The sequence below is a fragment of the Perca flavescens genome, chromosome 7, assembly GCF_004354835.1.
Source record: "Perca flavescens isolate YP-PL-M2 chromosome 7, PFLA_1.0, whole genome shotgun sequence".
NCBI lineage: Eukaryota > Metazoa > Chordata > Actinopteri > Perciformes > Percidae > Perca > Perca flavescens.
In genome coordinates, this window is record NC_041337.1 from 25,343,262 (window position 1) to 25,364,229 (window position 20,968).

The window sequence follows — 20,968 nt, forward strand, 5'->3', positions numbered from 1 at the left end:
CTATTTTAATGCCAAAAACAGGAAACATTGATAAATGGCTCATTATTACAGTAAAAGCGGTTAGTTCCTGAACATGTGTTTTCTACATGTGATCAAGTTGGTTTTCTAAACAGCTCAAGGAAATCAAGATTACATAAATCAACATGGCTGTAATTTATCAGATTCACCGCTGTAGTCTCCTATATGACCAGGAAGAGGAACACGGGCCAGTCTTGACTTTTTTATTGACTGGTGTAAGAAGTCAAACCTGATCTTAAATACTTCTAAAACAAAGGAGATGTCAATCGATTTTAGACGAGCACAGTCCCCTAAATCCACTCTTATACACGGGGATCCTTTAGATAATGTCACAGAGTACAAGTACCTCGGCATGGTGCTCGACCACAAACTTAAATGGGACATATGGACTGACAGATTAAATACTAAGTCCCAACAAAGAATGTTCTTTTTAAGAAAACTGTTGTCCTTTAATGTCAGCAGCAGTGTTCTTGAAACGTTCTACTATGCCTTTGTCGAAAGTGTTCTCTCCTTTGGCATTATTTGTTGGTTTGGCAATGTCACTGAAGCACAGAAAAAGTACATCAGGAAAATAATAACAACATCAAGTAAACTATCAGGTATTCCATTACCAAGTATGGAAAGTGTATATAAAAACAGAATACTGAGGAAGGCAAATAGCATTTTGGGTAATCAGAGGCACCCCCTTGCCCCTTCATTTGAATTGCTGCCTTCAGGACGACGATATTGTGCTCTTCTGTTTACAAAAAACAAATCCAAGTTCTCCTTTGTTCCACAGGCTATTAAACTCCTTAATATATCTAATAGTTAATGAAGGTCCTGTACGGTAATAAGGTCTTTATTTATTTATCTATCATTATCCAGCTGCCTGGTGCCAGTGCCCTGGTTTATGAGTAATAATATCTACATGTTACAGTCTTCTTTTTGTCTTTTTCTTTTCTATTTTTTGGATTAATGTCGTTAAAATGCCTTATGTGATTTCTGCTGCAACCTAATTTCCCCACGGGGACAATAAAATAAACAAACAAACAATTAGCCTGTAGCACGCACGCACGCACGCACGCACACACACACACACACACACACACACACACACACACACACACACACACACACACACACACACACACACACACACACACACACACACACACACACACACACACACACACACACACACACACACACACACACACACACACACACACACACACACACATATACTGTATATGTACTCAAACAGAAGGGCAGATCTCTGTGCTTTGTCATGCACAAACTTGTGTGTGTGTGTGTGTGTGTGTTTTCTAAGAGTCTGTATTGCACGAATCAGAGGCGCTAAAAAGCAGTTGCATGAGAGACCCATTGGGCTAGTTTCACTACGAAGCCAAAACACACACACACGCTTATATACTGTATATGTACTCACAAACATAAGGGCAGATGTCTCTGTGCTTTGTCATGCACAAACTTCGTTTCACTACGAAGCCAAAACACACACACACACACACACACACACACACACACACACACACACACACACACACACACACACACACACACACACACACACACACACACACACACACACACACACGAAAGGGAATTATTCAATGTGCACCTCTCTCTCTCTCTTTTCTCTCTCTGCTTCTATTAAACTTTGATTTGATTAGTCTCAAAGCGGCATTCATTGTCTAACAGTCTCCATTTTTAATGCTCATTGTGCTGATGAAAGATAATGAGAGTGTGTGTGTTTACAGTAAATAAGTGCATGCGCTTGAAGTTTGTGCATATGCTCTGTGTGTGTGAAGGCATCAGTGTGTGTGAGTGTAGCCTCTCTGCGTGTGTGCTCAATGTTAATAAGCCAAGGTGTTAGCATTAGCTTGCGGGGTGGTGCAGGATGCTACAGGGATAGCGGTGCCTCTCTGCTTCCTCCTTCACATGCTGTCAGGCCTCAGGCTCTTTCACAAGCTACTGTGTATCCTGCACGAAACACACTCCCTCTCATTAATTCCTCTTTCAGTCCCTCCACCTCCGCTTTAATCTCATGCTCTTATTTTCAAACTTTTCTTTCTTGAAAAACTTTCCTCTGATTTCTCTTCTATCATCTGGAGGTAGACACTAAGCTGTTGGCCTGCAGCAGCAGGACACATTTAGTTTGGTTGTTTGGTCACAGAGGTGTGAAAGTAAAATAGTCTTACCTTACATATGCAGACATTTGCATCTCAATCAAGCCTCAATCAAATCAAAGAGTCTACATGACCAAATGAAATTACCAAGTATAACGCTTTGTCCTAATTCTCTTCTTTAACTCTTCCTCCTAAATTACATGTACATTTACAATTTTTTTTGTTAAAAAAAAATATGTAATAGGACACCACACATGAGTGGTACATGTTTTCAGAAGCCAACAGCTGAACAGAAATGCACAAAGACTACAACAAGAGAGTGGAGGACAGTTTAATGTTACATTACTGCCCTACTGGTCTTCCATAGGAACGCTCACCCAAATTGACTGTGTATTGATAACTGCAGATGAAGCATTGGAACATTATCAAATATTTTACATATAATGGCTGGCTAACTGTACATTGTGCATTAAATGAGGGGACATTTGGAATTGAATTACAAAAGTAGTTTTAGAACCTGTCCAGATGGTAACAGGATATCTAAAGATGCATCTCAGAAAAGATGTGGGCATGTTAAGATGTGGAGAAGGAAGATGATGGATGGTAAGAGAGAGAGTATCAATATCATGACAAACCAGTATGAAAAAGTTGACTGGCTACTTTCTCTCTCAGTCTGTTCTGGTTTTGTCTTTCATGTGGTTTTGCTATTCAATCTCTTGTCTAATCTGTCTTTTAATCATAAATATAAATACTTTCCTTTAATCATCTCTGCTTGGTCGGTCTAGTCTGTTTAATCAATACCCGTAGAGCTGAACTGCAGCTGTTGCATCAGTTGCTGCTAATAAAGCTTCAAATAAATATCAAATATCTTCATCCCCTTCTTCACTTTCACAATCCTTTCTCTATTGTGTGTGCATCTGTCATATTTCATTTTCTCTCACTTCTATGATTTGTATGTCTCTGGGTGCATTGATGCCAGCTGTGAGTCGATCTATTCCCAAACGTGTCAACAGTGTTTTCAGGCTGTTTGATTTGACTTCCTTGTGAACACTTTCTTCTCTTCTTTCCTCTTGCCTCAAAACTTTTGGTGTTTATTTAACACTATTTCTGTCAACCCCCTCTTTCTCTTCATTTATCATTAACATATTCAGTCTCTCTGTTCCTCCTCTGCCTCTTTTTCATCTTTCTATAATTCTCTTTCTCCTCTTTTTCTCTCACTAATTCTCTCTATGGAGTATATGTTTTCTTCTCTTTTAATCAGGTCTTTCTCATCCACATTAATTCTACCTCATTACATTCTTCTGACTAAGGAGATTTTGAAAATTAGCCTGCAGTCAGTTCTTTCTCTAGTCTCTTTCTCTTGGTCTCAGGTGGATGAGAACTCATTATGTGTTCCCAAATATCTGTTTAACCCAGTTAGAGCATTTGCAAACACCTACGCAGATATGGCCGCATTATAAATCTCTTTTTCTGTCTCTCTAAATCAGCTGGCTTCTTTCACCATCTCCTCTCACACATCTTCTCTTTCACATCCAATGCCCAGAGTGTGTCAAATATTAGGAACATTTCCCTGGCACAGAGGTTAGCACGCATGCAATTTAACTTGCATGACTTGAAGTGGTAAATCGTTCTTGGCTGTGTTACTTTGCCACTTTATTTAATGTATTTATTGGCAAAGTCAAATCACGATGAGATGCAAAAGATTAGCAGACATGCCAAGTGTTCCTGGCTTTAACTTGATAAGCCTTTTTGCATTGTCAATTAATCACCTATTTTTATATGAATCGATGAATTGTTATATAGTGAGAAATGCTTATCATACCATCTTCAAAAATAGAAGAAAAAAAAGAGAAAATTAGCAAATCCTAACTATTCAGACGGAACCAGAATGTTTCGCGTTCAGACTAATGATTAATGATCTAAACCATGAATTGATTATCAGAATTGCAGATTTTCTTTTTTATTGATTAATGGATTAATCGTTTGTTAACAGTAACTAATATTTCCAGCACTACTGAGTAGTTTCAAATGAATGAGGTGTTTTTAAACAGCAAAATCAGTAAAGGGACATTGTTCTGCCAAACTTAAAGTGATGGTTCGGAGTAATTTCACCCTAGGGTCCTTTGCACCATGACCTCGAGCCAAACACTCCCCCAGAAGCTTTTTTCACCTGGGTCGAACATTGGGAGAGTTAGCGTAGAGTAGCGTTATCAGCTAAATAGCTTAGCGCAGGGGCTAATGGATCCAGTGATGTATCTCGTAAATGACCCCACTAATAATGCCTGAAATGATACCAAACTTCTACACTAGTACAAATAGGTTATTTACTCATAAAACGATGGATTGTAAAGTTTGTAAGTACACCAGAAGTGTATGTAAATAACACTTTCCTGTTGGCTTCTCGTCTCTGTTGCTGCTGCTGCTGCTGCTACCTAACGGGCAGTAAGAGTGCTTAGGGCCGTCTACAAATTACAACACCGAAAAGAGATGCAACAAAAATATTTATTAATTTTACTTTTTTTTTGTTAGTATAACTAGCAGGAGACAAGTTATAACTGAGGTAAGTTTGGAGACATTACCTTATTTAATCATTAAATTAATAAATATTTTGTTGCATCTCTTTTCGGTGTAGTAATTTGTAGACGGCCCTAAGCACTCTAACTGCCGGCAGCAGCAACAACAACAACAGCAGAGAGCAGAAGCCAGCAGGCAAGTGTTATTTACATACATTTCTGGTGTACTTACAAACTTTCCAATCCATTGTTTTATGAGTAAATAAACTAATTGTACTAGTGTAGAAGTTTGGTATCATTTCGGGCATTATTAGTGGGACCCTAGGACCCTAGGGTGAAATTACTCCAAACCATCACTTTAAGTTTGGCAGAACAATGTCTATCAACTTTTTTTCTTAATTTGTTTTTGCCTCTTATACTGACACTGACATTACAACAAAGGTTCATACAGTCATTCACACAGCTGTAACATCATTATCCATTATCCACCATACCACTTATGGTGCGTTTAGACAAGAACTGACACGGCTAAATCTACTCTTGCATAGTTGCTTTTGCTGCTGCCAAGCAGCACCCCTCCTTCTCTGCTGCTTGTATGATTATGCCGTGCAGGTACATAAATGAGAATATAAACAATCAATTTTTCCTGAACAAGGAGTCAATCTCTCAAACTGACTGGACATTAGAGAGTTTCATATTGCATGTAAATTCATCAAATAGCATCATCAAACGTGTGTACCACACCAGCATCATCTCTCAGTTCACTCACCAGGTTCACATGTACAGGTGTGCCGCTCCCATTGGTCAGAACAGCGGCTGTGGCCGGGACAAGGAGATGAGACGCAGGGGTTGCCGACATTACAGCCGGTCTCTACCTTGACAGCTCTCGACGGGCGTGGCAGGGGAGGGGTGTCAGGTCGAACACCCAACCGAACGCCCTGTAGAAAAAGTGAGAGGACTATGTTACAGAGGGTTAAACAAAAAGAAATTGGCAGCTTCATTCATTTATTGAAATCAGTCTCTCTTTTGGAGCACATTTCTATCTCTTATGTGCCAATATTTCCAGCTTCCCTCCACCCATCCATTAATAAACCTTTAAAAAAAGCAATTCATTTAACCTCACCTGTATGCATCCTTTTATCCCGTTTTGAACCTCTCCAGAGCCCAGCACTCCTCCCACATGTAGATGTTTCACCTTCAAACCATGAATCTCATTTCCCACTATCACTGTTCCCTAATGGGGAGAGAAAGAGGGAGAGAGGTAAGGGGACAGATGGAGACAGACAGGACAAAGATTATTTTTATTAATAGCTGTATGCAAATTGAATACCTGAACAAAGATACACAAGAAACACATTTGACTACTATTATTTTATTAGTTTACAGCATGAAAAGCATATACAGTAAGCGAGAAAGAATCAAAGAAAACACAAATGCTTTTCAGAAACAGTATTGATTGTTCCTTTTTCCTGATTACCTGGATAACTGGAAGTTAATATTCTTCAATTTTTTCATTTACCACTATATCATGTAGTAGTCAGGTTAAAATGCAGCTTATGGAGAGGGGAACTGTAGAGTGAATTATTGACTTCATTAAATTAAAGAAAACAATAACATGCAGTTATTATGGAGAAGGTCAATACTCAACTGATAACACTGACAGTGTTATGAAGCAATGTTGACAGCTTATCTTGCAACAACCATGAAAAAATAATCAATGAGCCCCGGTTATCACCGTTTCAGCAGCAGCGGAAGATGCCAAAATGGAGGGTGAGATCTGACTGATAATAGCTGCACACATGCCAAAAACTTCCAAAGGTAATTATTGGCAGATACAATGTTTAATCAGTTCATATTTAAACATGTTTTCTGCATCATTTACTCAGTGTATTACTTGATGCACTTTGAAGAACAGCCTGTTGAACTATAATTAAAAAAACATAATTTGCTGTCAGATAATTTAAGAATAAAATTAACATGAAAAACAAAACAAACATGTCATCAAAGATGACAATACTACACAGTGTGTTTGTTTTTCTGTGTGCATGCTACTGTCACATATGTACATTCCTGATATGAACACATACGCACACATCAAACAGACATCATCTAATACAGCGGTTTTCAATAGGTGAGGCGTGCCTCCCCTGGGGGGCGCGCCTCACCTATTGAAAGCCGCAGGGGAGGCGCAGGGGAGGCCCGACACACAAAAAAAAAATAACCGTATGCAGCTCTATTAATATTGGTAATTGTGAGTGCGTGTAGTATTGTTAAAATGTATCGTTTCCTTGTCCCACGTCAACAGAAGTCAGCATTAAGGGAGAAATGCGTCGGGTGTTGTCGGCGGTAGCTTTGGCGCCGATTACACGTCAAGCATGTTTTGTTGACTTGTGGATAGGCCTACTGATGTTCAGTGATTTTAAAAGTAGCCTCAATTAAGCCTGCATGAAGTTGGAAATTATTTACTCTTGCAAAGAATTGTTTATGAATGCACTTTTAAAAAAGTTGTGGAAATAAAATGTCTTCAAATACAATATTAAATTAAAGCTGCAAGCAGCGTTGGATGGGGCCCTCGCTCCTCTGCGCGCGTCGGGGATACTGGCGGACACTGCTCCTTGCGACCGTGCATTAGCGCAACACTCAGACACTACAAATCGTCACCAATGAAAAGGGAACTCCCTGCTGAGTTCAATGATACCTCACACAAGACACTACGTCATACAGTTCATTAGCTGTGAAAGGGGGCGTGGCCAAAGCATAGGTGTCGGGGCAAACCTTTAACAATAAAAAAAGTCTCTGCTGAGTTCATTGATACTTCATAAAAGACTACTTTAAATGGGTCAACAGTTATGAAAGGGGCTTAAGCATAGGGAGGCAGACCAAATCATCACCAATGAAGAAGGAAGTCTCTGCTGAGTTCAATGATACCTGACACAAGGGTCTACATCAAACGGGTCATAAGTTATAAAAAGGGGCGTGGCTACATCATAGGGGGCGGGTCAAACCATCACCAATTAAAAAGAAACTCTCTGTTGAGTTCAATAATACCTCACACAAGACTCAACCTTAAATGGGTCACCAGTTGTTGGATGAAATCTCTAAGATTTCGTTAACGTACGACATGTGGAAATGGCCAAAATTGCACTAATTTCGAACTTTCAATTAAAAATGGACTGTTGGGTTTAGGGTATGGCTCCAATGAGCTTTTTTGTACGTTTTGACATGCTACATATGTGTACCACGTTTTGTTAGTCTACGTTAAATGTACTGCAGGGCCTCAATTTTCTAAGTTTTGTAGGGGGCACTAGCGAGCCATTTTTGTGCGCCTATTTCCGAAACACTTAAAACCTGTTAATTTTCACCAGGCTTGATGCGACTGCCAATTTTGATGAGTTTTTGAGTATGTTAAGCCCCTCAAAAAGGCGATACATTTGCCGGAAGAATAATAATTTGTTCAGTTTCAATAGGGCCTTTGCCGCTGTCAGCGCTCGGGCCCTAAAAATATTTACATTTTATCAGTTGTTATTGAAACTCATCATTGCCTGGAACACACAAAAGATGGCATTTACTGCAGAGGCGTGTGTGGGTTAGGGCAGGTGGACGGGATTTTGGGGAAGGGGGGGCTCGGCTGTCCTTACCTACTCTAAGGGGAGACTCACATTCACCCAATTTGAAAACCCCTGATCTAGTACAATTTGACACATTAATCCGCTACAGATTTGGGAAACTAGGATTACCAGCCCACATTTTAGAGCGACTGAGGCCATCCAGGGTTATAAAATCTGTGTGTGTTGTAAACATTTGTGTGTGTGTGTGTGTGTGTGTGTGTGTGTGTGTGTGAAAAAGAGAGGATGATAAATTGTAGATGTATATTTTATTGTCTCCTTTACTCGGATTGTAATGTGACTCAATATTTTATTTGCAACATTTCAGGAAAGAGCCAACAGTATGGTTGTTGACGTCTGAGTGCAGATATATTACATACAAGAGAACTGCAAAGGACATCAGGATAATTTTGAACAAGGTCTTTCCCCCTAATTTCCCTTCTAGGAGCCAAAAAAAGGCAGGTCAGAATTCATTTGAAGTCATTTCAAAGGATGATACCAAATATTTGTCTTGAACTCTTAAAAGGAGAATTCCGGCCAATTTTTACGTTAATCTTGATCTCTATAGCTACGCGAGTACTTTCGATAGAAAAAACCCCGACCCAAATCAGTGCAGGTAACACTGAGAAGCTGCAGCTACGTACTACAAGCGTCCCCTGAGCTAAAACGGCAGTGCTCGGGGCAAGTTTTAGAGTGCCTTTGTGCCTCTTAACAGACACAAAATGCAATTAATATGTCTGTGCCACAAGAACAGGGCCCTTACGTGTCAACAAGATGCGTTTTCAACTCAGACATTGTTTAAATTCACCTACCCTGGTCCCTGTCTCGATCCTGCCAGTAGCTAGCTTGCCCTGCTAGCTGATAGCCGTTAGCTGCTAGCTGCCGTTTGGTGAGTGTATTCAGACAGGCTTCTGTGATAATCATCCCAAAAACAATCCACGGAGCGGTGGTGGTGTGGTTATGTCCTCCAGAGGACAGGTCATGTCATGTCTTGAAGTGTATTCCCCCCTAAAAAAAACAATAGTGCGGTAGTAGCTGTTAGCTGCTAGCTGCCCTCCGGTGAGTGTGTACAGCCAGATAGCTGTTAGCCGTTAGCTGCTAGCTGCCGTCCAGAGAGTGTATTCAGCCAGGCATCTGTGATAATCATCCCAATAAAAATCCACGGAGCGCCCGGTGGGTTGGTGGATATCCTGCATAGGACAGATCATGCCTTTGCGGCGAAATGTTTAGATTATTTCCCCCTCAAAATAGGTAATTGAGCACTGTAGTGGTTATGACCATATCAGTGACTATGTAACTACATGGAAACGGGATAAACGATGTCTGTGGCTTGCACAGTAATAGCGTTACTGAAGCCTAGCTGTTGCATCGAGCGGTCTCCTGGGAATTCTGTTGTAGCAGAAAAAGGTAAACAGTAATTTGCAGATTGGAGCGTAGTGTGTGTGAAGAGTGAAAAGCGGAGTTGTTTATAACGGAAGAAGCTTGGAGTATGAAGAATATAGCAGATATGCAACACACGGAAGAGCCTTTTGCGTTTGATGGTCATCCTTATTTATTCAAACCAGAGTATACAGACGAAGAACTAGCCTCAAGAGTTGGAAAGAACGAGACTGACAGACAGAGGGGAAACAGGCAGATGAACTTGCTGCTCCAAGCACAAGCTAAAGGTAGCCTTCAGTAACTGGGGACATAGCCACACCACCGGGCGCCCGTGGATTTTTATTGGGATGATTATCACAGATGCCTGGCTGAATACACTCACCGGACGGCAGCTAGCAGCTAACGGCTAACAGCTATCTGGCTGTACACACTCACCGGAGGGCAGCTAACAGCTACTACAGCACTATTGTTTTTTTTAGGGGGGAATACACTTCAAGACGTGACATGACCTGTCCTCTGGAGGAACTTTGCCACACCACCACCGCTCCGTGGATTGTTATTGGGATGATTATCACAGAAGCCTGTCTGAATACACTCACCAAACGGCAGCTAACGACTATCAGCTAGCAGGGCAAGCTAGCTACTGGCAGGATCGAGACAGGGACCAGGGTAGGTGAATTTAAACAATGTCTGAGTTGAAAACGCATCTTGTTGACACTTAAGGGCCCTGTTCATGTGGCACAGACATATTAATTGCATATTGTGTCTGTTAAGAGGCACAAAAGCACTCTAAAACTTGCCCCGAGCACTGCCGTTTTAGCTCAGGGGACGCTTGTAGTACGTAGCTGCAGCTTCTCCGTGTTACCTGCACTGATTTGGGTCGGGTTTTTTTCTATCGAAAGTACTCGCGTAGCTATAGCGATCAAGATTAACGTAAAAATTGGCCGGAATTCTCCTTTAAGTCAGTTGTGGCGATAAACTGTGTCGAAATCCCCCCAAAAAATCTGGATTCATCGTGTCATCCGGCACATTTTATCAGACCTCGGCTGCTCCAAGCCACACACCGTTCATCTAAACAAACTGCCCACACAAAGATGACACAGAGCTGGATTTAAATCGACAAAGTATCCCTTTTATGTAATTTCAAACTAGTTTATGGAAAATTTCTAAAACCATGCTGAGGAATTATTTCATGGCATGTTCATAATCTTTCCTACTTTGACACAAATATGATTTAAAGATTGAAAGTGAGATTATATGTAAATTATTTGATAATTTTCTAATATCTTATGCAGTGATCTCCTGCAATGTACTGATTTATAACAGGACGTGAGGTAGAAGTCTGTGTAAATGGAGATATTTTAGATTAGAGGATATTAAAAAGTATTTCTCGCCTTCATTCATATTAAATGCTTTACAATTCCATTTCTATTTATTAGACTGACTGCAAATTTCAGAGAGCAAAATTAAATAAAATCAAAGAATTAGAGCTGAATAATATTCATTAAAAATAAAATTAATTGTTAAGGGAAATGTAGTATTTTTAATTTAATAAAGCATACATGATGAAAACCTTGTTTTTCATTTTAAACTGTGCTTGCAGGTCAGTCTTTTTAAGAACTTAAACTTGCTGCCCTAAAAAAATGTATTCATCCTTTATTGCGGGAATATTCAGTCTGTCCGAAAAAACCTTCCCTTCAAGGGTTGTATCACGTCTATTACTGTACCTGAGAAAGTCCAAAGTCGAGCCGTAGTGTGGCAACGTAGCGTGTCTCACGGCCGCTACGAACGTCTCGCAGCTCCAGTTGGAGGTCGTGCCACCGGCCGTCTGCCACCTGAACCTGATCCAACCGCAAACGCACCGGTCTGGTCGAACCCCGGGTCACAGAGAACACCAGCTGACCATTTATCACCTGAGAGGGATTGAGGAACACACACACGAAAACCAGAAAAGAGAGAAAAAGAGTGTGAAGAAACTGCTTGGTAGGTAAGGAGAGACTGAGAGGGGACTTTGTGTGTGTGCGTGTGTGTGTGTGTGTGTGTGTGTGTGTGTGTGTGTATGTGTGTGGGAGTGTGAAATTGAAATCTTGGTGGCACTCCAAGATGCTGCTAATTCAAACTGTTTTTGGATTAAGCAATGTAAGAAATGTAAAACTACATAATTTCAAGGACAATACCACAGTTTTGTCCTATATAGAAGATGAAAATGTAGTATTAAAACACAAAATAGAATCACAATAACCGTGAGACATAAGTACAGTACAGTACATAATCAACGTGACCGCTGTTAACACATTTAGCAGCCCACGCTGCATTCTGTGCCGCCTGGTGGGTTTTGGCTTCAAATGTGCAGCATTGATTTAAATCACAAAGAGATGGAGAGAGAAGCACTGGCAACAATCTCCTTTGCAATAGGAATAAACTGGTTTATGGAAAATTTGGTTGTGTTTTCAGAAACTCCATTGAGCCTGGTGGGACTTGAAAGTCAACTATAATGTCAGCAATAGTCTCATGCATTAATATGAAACCATAATAATTGATATATTAATATTCAAATATGTTCTAATATAGACATTAACGGAAATGGATGACAGTCAGTCAGTGTGTCTGTGTGTGTGTGTGTGTGCACACCTGGAACAGCAGGCTAGTGTACTGGCCCGCCTGAGCCTGCAGCAGCGTCCCATCTCGCGCTCTGGTCCTGAACACCAGGCCGAGGTACCAGGGCGTGGAGATGGTTACGTCGTTCTTCAGGTCCCACCAGAGGGCGCTGTTTCCCAGGAAGCGATGGGGGTGTGGCATCACTGAGGTCGAGGGTGAGAGAAAGACAGCGAATGAAAGGTACTGCAATGTCCAGAACAGCCTCAAGATGTCCCTGTTCCGGGATTGAATTCATTTTTACCCCGAGCACGCCAAGAGGAAGACGGTGGCAGGGCTTGATTGGCTGGGGTTAGGCATTGACCTTGAGTGGTTAAGGTTAGGATAGCCGATTGGTCAGGCGATAGGACCTGTTCAAATCGGGTTACGTTACCTTGTGTAAGCATGGACAGCCTTGGTGCAGAATTACAGCCACTACGAGCCAGTCTGTAGCTTTAAATGCTATTGAGGAGGTGAGAGGCGGGGCAAGATGGAGGGTGGGGGTGTGGCCTTGACCAGCTTGCGGCCACGGTTGTAACTCTATTTCCTTATGGGCGGGCCAAATTCTCTGGGCAGCTGTGGGCCTTTCCCGTTATGACAACATAAGGAGAAGATTCCAGATTGGCCCATCTGAGCTTTCATTTTTCAAAGGCAGAACAGGATACCCAGGGCTCGGTTTACACCTATCGCCATTTCTAGCCACTGGGGGACCATAGGCAGGCTAGTGGAATTCATATTAATGTTAAAAAAAACTCATTAAGTGAAATTTTCATGCCATGGGACCTTTAAAAACTTAAAAAATATACATTTAGAGCAGATAAAAAAATGTGTGATTAAATTGCGATTAATCGCGTTAACTATTAATCACGATTAAATATTTTAATCGATTGACAGCCCTAGTTTAATTACATGCTGTTTTCAATCTGCTGATTGTAAGGATAGTGTTTCTTTTCCTGACAGGCACAAAATAAGTTTCATAACTTGTGAACATTTAAGATCTTTAAAATTACAAAAATACAACTTAATTTCATCCCAAGAGCCTTTTGCTACATGATTTCCTCTAAGGGTTAATTGTCTGAGCTCACTATCAAGAACAGTAAATATAACTGAGTCCACCTGGGCTACAGAAGGTCCACCTATGTGTGGGGAAACACACAGGGTTTATCTAGGTCCAATTACAGTATATACAGGAAATAAAGTCTGATATCCAGAGTGTAACAACTAGCCCACATGCTAAGTGTAGTAACTATTCATGATACTATTAGTCTCAGTGTGTTGTGCCTCAGTTATCAGTAAATATTCAGAATTAAAAGGGAATCATCCATTTCACCTAGTTTTTTTCAATACCTTCAGAGTTTGACACTCACTCAACCATCAATCCATGAACATACATTCCACTTATATACTCATTTTGCTCATAAACTCTAAAAGCCTACAGGTGTGATAGCTCATCACAAAATGAGGAATAAATACTGGAACAGAGGGAAAAAGTGCAAACTGAGGCATTAACCCAAATGAATGAATGAATGACAGAGCACTTCTGAATCTAAGTATTAAAGTGTGAAGCAGCCTATTAAAACAGGTTACATTTCTGTCATTCAAGTGTAAATAAACAAAGAACAATAGAGGTTTAAAGTTGTTACATTACCGTATTTTAACTTCAGTTATTCATTCACAAATTAATGTGGCATTAGTATAATTACTGCTGACAAGTGTCAGACAGAAACTGCCAATTATCTCAGCCATGGTGTAACTTGTTACGGATATTTATAATATTTCTTTATTTAGGAATTATACCAAAGTGGCACAATTCATATGACAATGCTAAAGGTTGCCATTCGTTGAAAATGCAACATGTTGGACACTAGGATGAAAATAAACTCATAAAGCCTCTCACCGTGGCTGCAGTCCTTTCCTCCGTACCCTAGGGGACAGTCGCAGGAGAAAGTCTCCCAGCTCACACTGCAGGTTCCTCCGTTCTGACAGGGGTTGGACTTACAGAAGGGAAGCTTGGCACTGCAGCCTATAAGAAGCAAGAGACACATTACATCACCGATCAAGTTCCCAAAAATGTATCACCATAATGTATGTGTCATGATGGTAATGCCTCACATTTTCAGCAAAAGAGTATTCAGTTACCAATGTGCATATTTAGAGGTCAACTTTTCCAATTGCACTGTAGGATCTCAAGATCCAAACGGCCATTTGTGGACATCATGAAAGTGTCGTGATTTTTTAAGGGGGGTATGGTTAGTGGTACTGACCGGGTAGCGTTTCATTGTTAGCAATAAACCCAGCCAAGTCCAGGGGCTTGTTGTCAATGTGCAGCTCCTTCATACAGCCGATAAACTCCCTGGTGCCAAACGGGAAGTTGCCTGGTACATTGGGAACTCCGCCCAGAAACAACGGACCAGTCAGGTCCAGAGACCTGAGAGAGGAATGGATAAAGAGGAACAGGAGTAAATCAGGTGGAGATGAAAGGGGAATAATGAATGAATGATTATTATTATTATTATTATTATTATTATTATTATTATTATTATTATTAGTAGTAGTAGTAGTAGTAGCAGTATTGTTATCCCTCAAGGATGGAGGAGAGGACAAAGGAGAGGGATGCAGGAAAACATGAAAAGAGGGTATGAGAGAGGCAAAGGGATTAAACAAACCCAGAGATTAAATAGGTCGTCAGAGGTAAATGTCAAAAGGAACCAGATTTAGAGAATAACAGTTGATGTTGAGGAGAAATGAGATGACAATGATGTTGTTGAGGGTAAAAGTAGAAACAGCAGTGGACGAGAGAAATTGTAAAGATGAGAAAAAAAGAAAGACAGTGAACAATCAGAAGATTAAATATTTGTTACCGCAAATATCAGGAGAGAAAATGTAAAGGTGGATGACAAGGCAGAGGAAGAAAGGAGATAGGAGCCAGCAAAGGAGGTAGATGTTAGGGGACGTCAACAAATAGCAAATTCGCAGGCATAAAAAGAAGACGAAAAACAGCAACGACAAAAGGGGGATGTGGAGACAGCCGGGGAGGCAGATGAACAAACAAGAGCTTAAGTGTGAGTTACAGCAAATATCAAGAGAGAGCAAGCTTAAAGGCGGATGACAAGACAGATGCAAGATGGGTGGAGAGAAAGACACAGGGGTAATGTGAGGAGGACGATGTAGGGGACAACAAATTAACAGTTATGGGACTGCATGAGCGAAAAAACCACAACAAAGAGACAGAAACAGTTGTGTTGTCATTTTGAGAGCATTATCTTTTTTTTCCCCTCCAATGGTGAATTGGGGTTTTTCTTTTAGGCTTTCTTTGGCGACACATGACACGTGCCGAGCCAATAAATGCCTGTGGAATATGAATACTGAAGGAACCTAGAGAGACAAAAGGCAGCGGAGTCGAACAAACAAGAGATTTAGTGCGAGTTGGAGCAAATTTCAACAGTGCGAGTGTGTCATTAGAAGAGGATGTCGAGACAGAGTAAGAGGAGGGCGAGCTGTTAACTGAGAAATGGAGAAGGAACAGAGGAAGCATGTTGAAGCGTTAGGCTTTGGCCTTCCTCTTTGATCTGTCTTCTCTCAGCCTCACTTAGGGCTGACAGAACACAGCAAACGTGATTACAGCTTACAGCAGCAAGGCCAGACATCAACACTATGACAGGCTGCTTTTTGAGTGCAATGTGGGAATACGTGTATGTGTGTGTTATGCGTACATGTAGAGATTTAGTTTGGTAGACACACACCACAAGTAAACAACAAAACTTTGACAAAATCAAACAGAACAGACACTTAAAAGCAACATAGTGGATTTAAAACTGTCAATTTGAATGTTTTGGTCGCACATAAGAGAATGAATGGGAGAGACAAGAAGAGAGCAATGACAAGGAATGAACATTAACACCAGGCAGAATGAGCTGACGAGTAACAAGAACATCAGAGAGATACACACAGACATGAAGGGGCATGAATAAGACAAAAAGTCGTGCCTCATTAGGTCCCCATTAGTTTCTCCTATAGTCACCTCATCACCTAACCTGACTCCGCCAGATGGATTGCTTCGCATTTGCTCGGCATATCCATCTGGGAACTTTCCTTTGGAGAACTTTTGGGAAGGGGCGAAAATACTGGTTAGCTGATTGGATAAAACATATATAATAATATAATAATATTATATAGACGGGCCAAATCAACCAATCAGATCAAACTCTTGCCGAAACCAGTCGGGAGAAGAGCAAAAACATCTTTTCCTCCAAGAAAAGCCCATTTTTTGCTCTTCTTTCAACGAAGGAATACTTTCTAATTTGGATAAAACTTGCGCGATAGCTACACTCATCTCATCCGTGGAAGCTGCCATGTTGTTTAGACTGAACAGTCGCTTCTCATTGCATCACACCTAAACCCGCCTCAAAACCAACGCTGATTGGTCGGTCGTTTGGGCTACTAATTTTCTCCATCTCGAGTTGCCAGACTGATCTGCGAGTGGAAAACTGGAGCTCGCAAGATCAGGATGGTCTCATGAGGCTACTCATCACCCTGATCTGACAAAACAGCAACAGTCTCAGTCAAAGTTTTAGCAAGAGTTTCACTGATTAGACTGGTTGGAGCTGCATTCAATTGATTGTTACACCTACTTCTCATTTTAAAAATGTGTTCAGCTTAGAAGCCTGTTAAAACCATGCTGAAATAGGGATCTTCTGAATCTGTGAAGATGAGATACTAATCTCAAAACTAGTTTTTTGGAGATTGGTCCATTAAGTGAACATAGACACGAACATTTGATCAGATCATTCTCTCTGTTCCATATTAACATGCATTGTACGTGGCATCTTGGAGACCTGGGGCAATAAAACAAATCAAAATGGTTAATGGTAAAAGAGCTAATCGTGAGATCAACATTGAGAGTTGCTGAAAACATCCCTCCGAAGAAAGAGGAAATAAATAACACATCATAAATAATGATACATAGTTAGGAAAATATAAGATTGAGTGCATACAAATGTGCCTCTAAAAAGTAATTTTACCTTTTTTCAATAAATTGAGTAATTTCTAAAAGCAGTAAATGGACCATTAATAAACTATAATGACACTAAATCATGATTGGCTGACAAGCATTCTCATCAATGCTACCACTAATTTCTCAATACGGTTTACCTTTTAATAATAAATGTAATCTAGCAACCTACATATGGTGAGCGGCTACACACACTGACCAGCTTTAGTGTTAGTGTTTAGTGTTTTTTGTCCTTTGTGAAAACTGCCTTTGAATATCTGTTAAGCCCCCACAGCTCAGGGTCAATGCCTAGTCAGAGTCTTTCAGTTGCTGCACTGGAGGTAAGACAGATTTATGGAGGAATTTAGCTGAATACAATTGTTCACTAAGCTTTTGTTGAATCATTGTTATTTCATAAATGTCAGACATGAAACTATGGAATTAATTACATGATGGATTCCACATGAAACTGTGCTATCATAGCAATGACATACAATATTGTGTTACAATTACATTGTGCCAGGGCCAATGAGTAACAGTATAATACTGCCTTTGGTGCCTTCTTCCAATTGTTTAAGTATTGGTAGGTAATGTTCTAATAGTCATTATGCAGGAAGTATGTATGCATGTAAAATGTTACATAATAATAATAATTCTGTCTTAAACTACTAACAACTGCTTTTAACTGCTGTGACCATAAAAAGGTAAAAGTGGCAGGTAACAAAAGGCATTTTACAGTTTAAATCATGTGTGGCCTAGTAGTATTATTAGCTATATTTTGTTAATGGAACTTTATTTTCTTAATAAACAGGTAATATGACCAATGCAGAATGGTATTCATTTAATTGACATGAAGTAAAATCTGTAGTTTTTTTAAGATGTTTTGTTTTTTTGTTAGACCCTGGTTCACTCTTGCGCATATTCCAGCATCTACAGTTTGTTCATGCTGCAGGTCATATTTGACGTTTGACATTCCCAAGATATGTGGGCAACAGTACTCTGACTGCAACTGTAATTATATTATTTTAGGACAAGATGAATTGTTGTAATTTTAGAGACATGTCCTTATTGTTGGGGTCATTTTTCAGATGTGTGGAGCCTCCAAGTCACCAATTTTAAAGAAAACCAAGTTATAAATACAGACACAAAAGATGGAGAGCTGAAAAAAAGATAAACTCACTTCTTGCTGCTGGCCTGTTTTCCCTGCGCAGCGCAGCTGTAATTTCCGAGCTGTGTACCGAAGCGAAGCGACAATGCTGTATCACAGTCGTCAACGCTCACCACAGCAATCTTCTCATCTGACGGACCCTGGGCCTCACCGCTCATACTGCGTTTGGGCTGAAAACACACACACACACACACACACACACACACACACACACACACACACACACACACACACACACACACACACACACACACACACACACACACACACACACACACACACACACACACACACACACACACACACACACACACACACACACACACACACACACACACACACGATTGAAAACGGAGTCCCAAGGAACAAAATCCAAGAAACACCATGACACTGGGCAACATGCAAGAACAACTGCATTTACTAAATCTAGAGTTCATATCACTACAGTCATACAGTTTCAACACAGACTACATTCAGTAACTTCACTGCTACTGTACATCATGTTAGAAAGAAAAGGGGAAAATTTGAGTTAGTAAGACACGAAACAACAGACACTGCATATGGGTAGAAAAATAATGGAGTAGAAGTAGATAGACAACACTCTCACTCTACACGTACTGTCTGCTGGTGAAAGAAAGGAAAAACAGAAAGAAAGAGAAACAAAGAAATAAGGAAATGTATGTGCATCCCGACACACACCCATACTCACATAGCGTGTAGCTGGCTGAGGAAAATTAAGGAACGTGATGAAAATTAAAGGAGATGTGCGGCAAATATGCATGAATGAAATGGTAACAAACGTAGTAGCAAACGCCCACACAACAGTATGCACACACAAACACTTCATCTCATTTCCAAAAGTGCTTTGCAGGCATGAAGGCTGAGAAACTATTCTGCCGACGCATTAGAAGTTCAGTACAAATAACCCCAAGTAAAATGTAAAAATTCAAAGAATAACTGACATCACAAACACAACTCAAAACGGTCTACGACACAAACAAATCAAGATGTAAACCTACCTTGTTGTAGTAATGGATGTGAACAGTATGCCAGTTGCCATCGCTCACACCGCCAGGCAGGAAGGGACTCACTTGAGTGGACGATTCACCTGCAGGCAGACAGGTGAAGTCTAATTTACAATCTAATCTAAATTAACATTTTCTAACATAAGTACTCAAAAACTTGGTTTCTTCATATCTGCAGTGTGGAAACTAAACAAAAAGACCTCACATCAATGTGATGGATAGTGGAATTTATATCGTCATAGCAGAAAATTTGACTTTGTCTGCAGTTTAATGCTTGTCTGAACACGGATGTTGTCTAAACCCTTCCACTACATGTTTAATTGTAATAAGTATCCTAAAATAATCCAGATTCCAATGATACACCTACAAAAGGCCTATATAGAAATGATACACAACCATTGAGAACAAAAGCACATCTTTGTTTTCTCCGTGGGAATATATGGTCCTTAAATGGAGAAATACTAGAACACAGAAGCCCAATCACACATAAAAATATATCGTACCTGTGGAATATTTGAGCACAACTTGTCCTTCTTGGATCTCCAAGGCGATGAAGTCGTGTTTCTCATTGAAGCGTCCATTATAGAAGAGAAGACCACTGTTCTCCAGAGTGGCAAAACTAGAAAATGCACACACACACACACACACACACACACACACACACACACACACACACACACACACACAATACGTTTTTTAAATAATATGAGGATTATATATGTTTATATCCTGAAAATATACAATACAAATTAATCAAATAAAACTGTATGCCAGATTTATACATGTATTGGTTAATACAACATTTGATCCTGATACAGTGACCTAACCTGACTCCGCCAGATGGATTGCTTCGCATTTGCTCGGCATATCCATCTGGGAACTTTCCATTGGAGAACTTTTGGGAAGGGGCGGAATACTGGTTATTTGATTGGATGAACCATCTGTCTATCACCTATGTTGGTGATAGACGGGCCAAATCAACCAATCAGATCCACGAAGCGTATGAAAATACAACCACAAGCCCGCCCCTGCTGCTGCAGGCAAAGCATAGCTCGTAAGCTCAGCATGCAAGCAACATGTCGGTAAAGGATATTTGCCATTTGTGTAACGAGAATTTAGGAATAAAAGACACCATTTCAGGTTCCCGGACCATATTCCAAAAGAAGGATCCAAGAGAAAAAAAGCATTAGCGAGCGGCTAACAGAATTAGGGCTACCGCTGGCTGATAATACTGGTTAGCTGATTGGATAAACCATCGGTCTGTCACCACCTAACCCACCTCAAAACCAACGCTGATTGGCCCGGTCGTTTGGCTAACTGCTCCAAATTTTCTCTGCCTCAAGATGCCAGACTGATCTGCGAGTGGAAAACTGGAGCTCGCGAGATCAGGACGGTCTCACGAGGCTAACAGTGACCCACACAATACCTAATTTCACATCGCAAAACAAGAACAAATCCTGCAAACCTCCTCATATGCTTAGTATGGAGGAACAAAAGGTAGTCAAACTG

General features: G+C 40.5%; 1 protein-coding gene across 1 annotated transcript in view; it reads right to left on the minus strand.

Moving 5' to 3' along the window:
• celsr3 (cadherin, EGF LAG seven-pass G-type receptor 3) overlaps window positions 1-20,968 on the minus strand; it is a 114,104-nt gene that overhangs the window by 47,787 nt on the left and 45,349 nt on the right. The window contains exons 8-16 of the mRNA XM_028582617.1: window positions 19,963-20,078; window positions 19,454-19,542; window positions 18,447-18,604; window positions 14,541-14,704; window positions 14,174-14,299; window positions 12,274-12,443; window positions 11,370-11,555; window positions 5,781-5,891; window positions 5,427-5,595 (exon numbers count right to left, since the gene is read on the minus strand). Coding sequence (XP_028438418.1) covers window positions 5,427-5,595; window positions 5,781-5,891; window positions 11,370-11,555; window positions 12,274-12,443; window positions 14,174-14,299; window positions 14,541-14,704; window positions 18,447-18,604; window positions 19,454-19,542; window positions 19,963-20,078 — 1,289 coding nt within the window. The remainder of the gene's footprint in view (window positions 1-5,426; window positions 5,596-5,780; window positions 5,892-11,369; window positions 11,556-12,273; window positions 12,444-14,173; window positions 14,300-14,540; window positions 14,705-18,446; window positions 18,605-19,453; window positions 19,543-19,962; window positions 20,079-20,968) is intronic.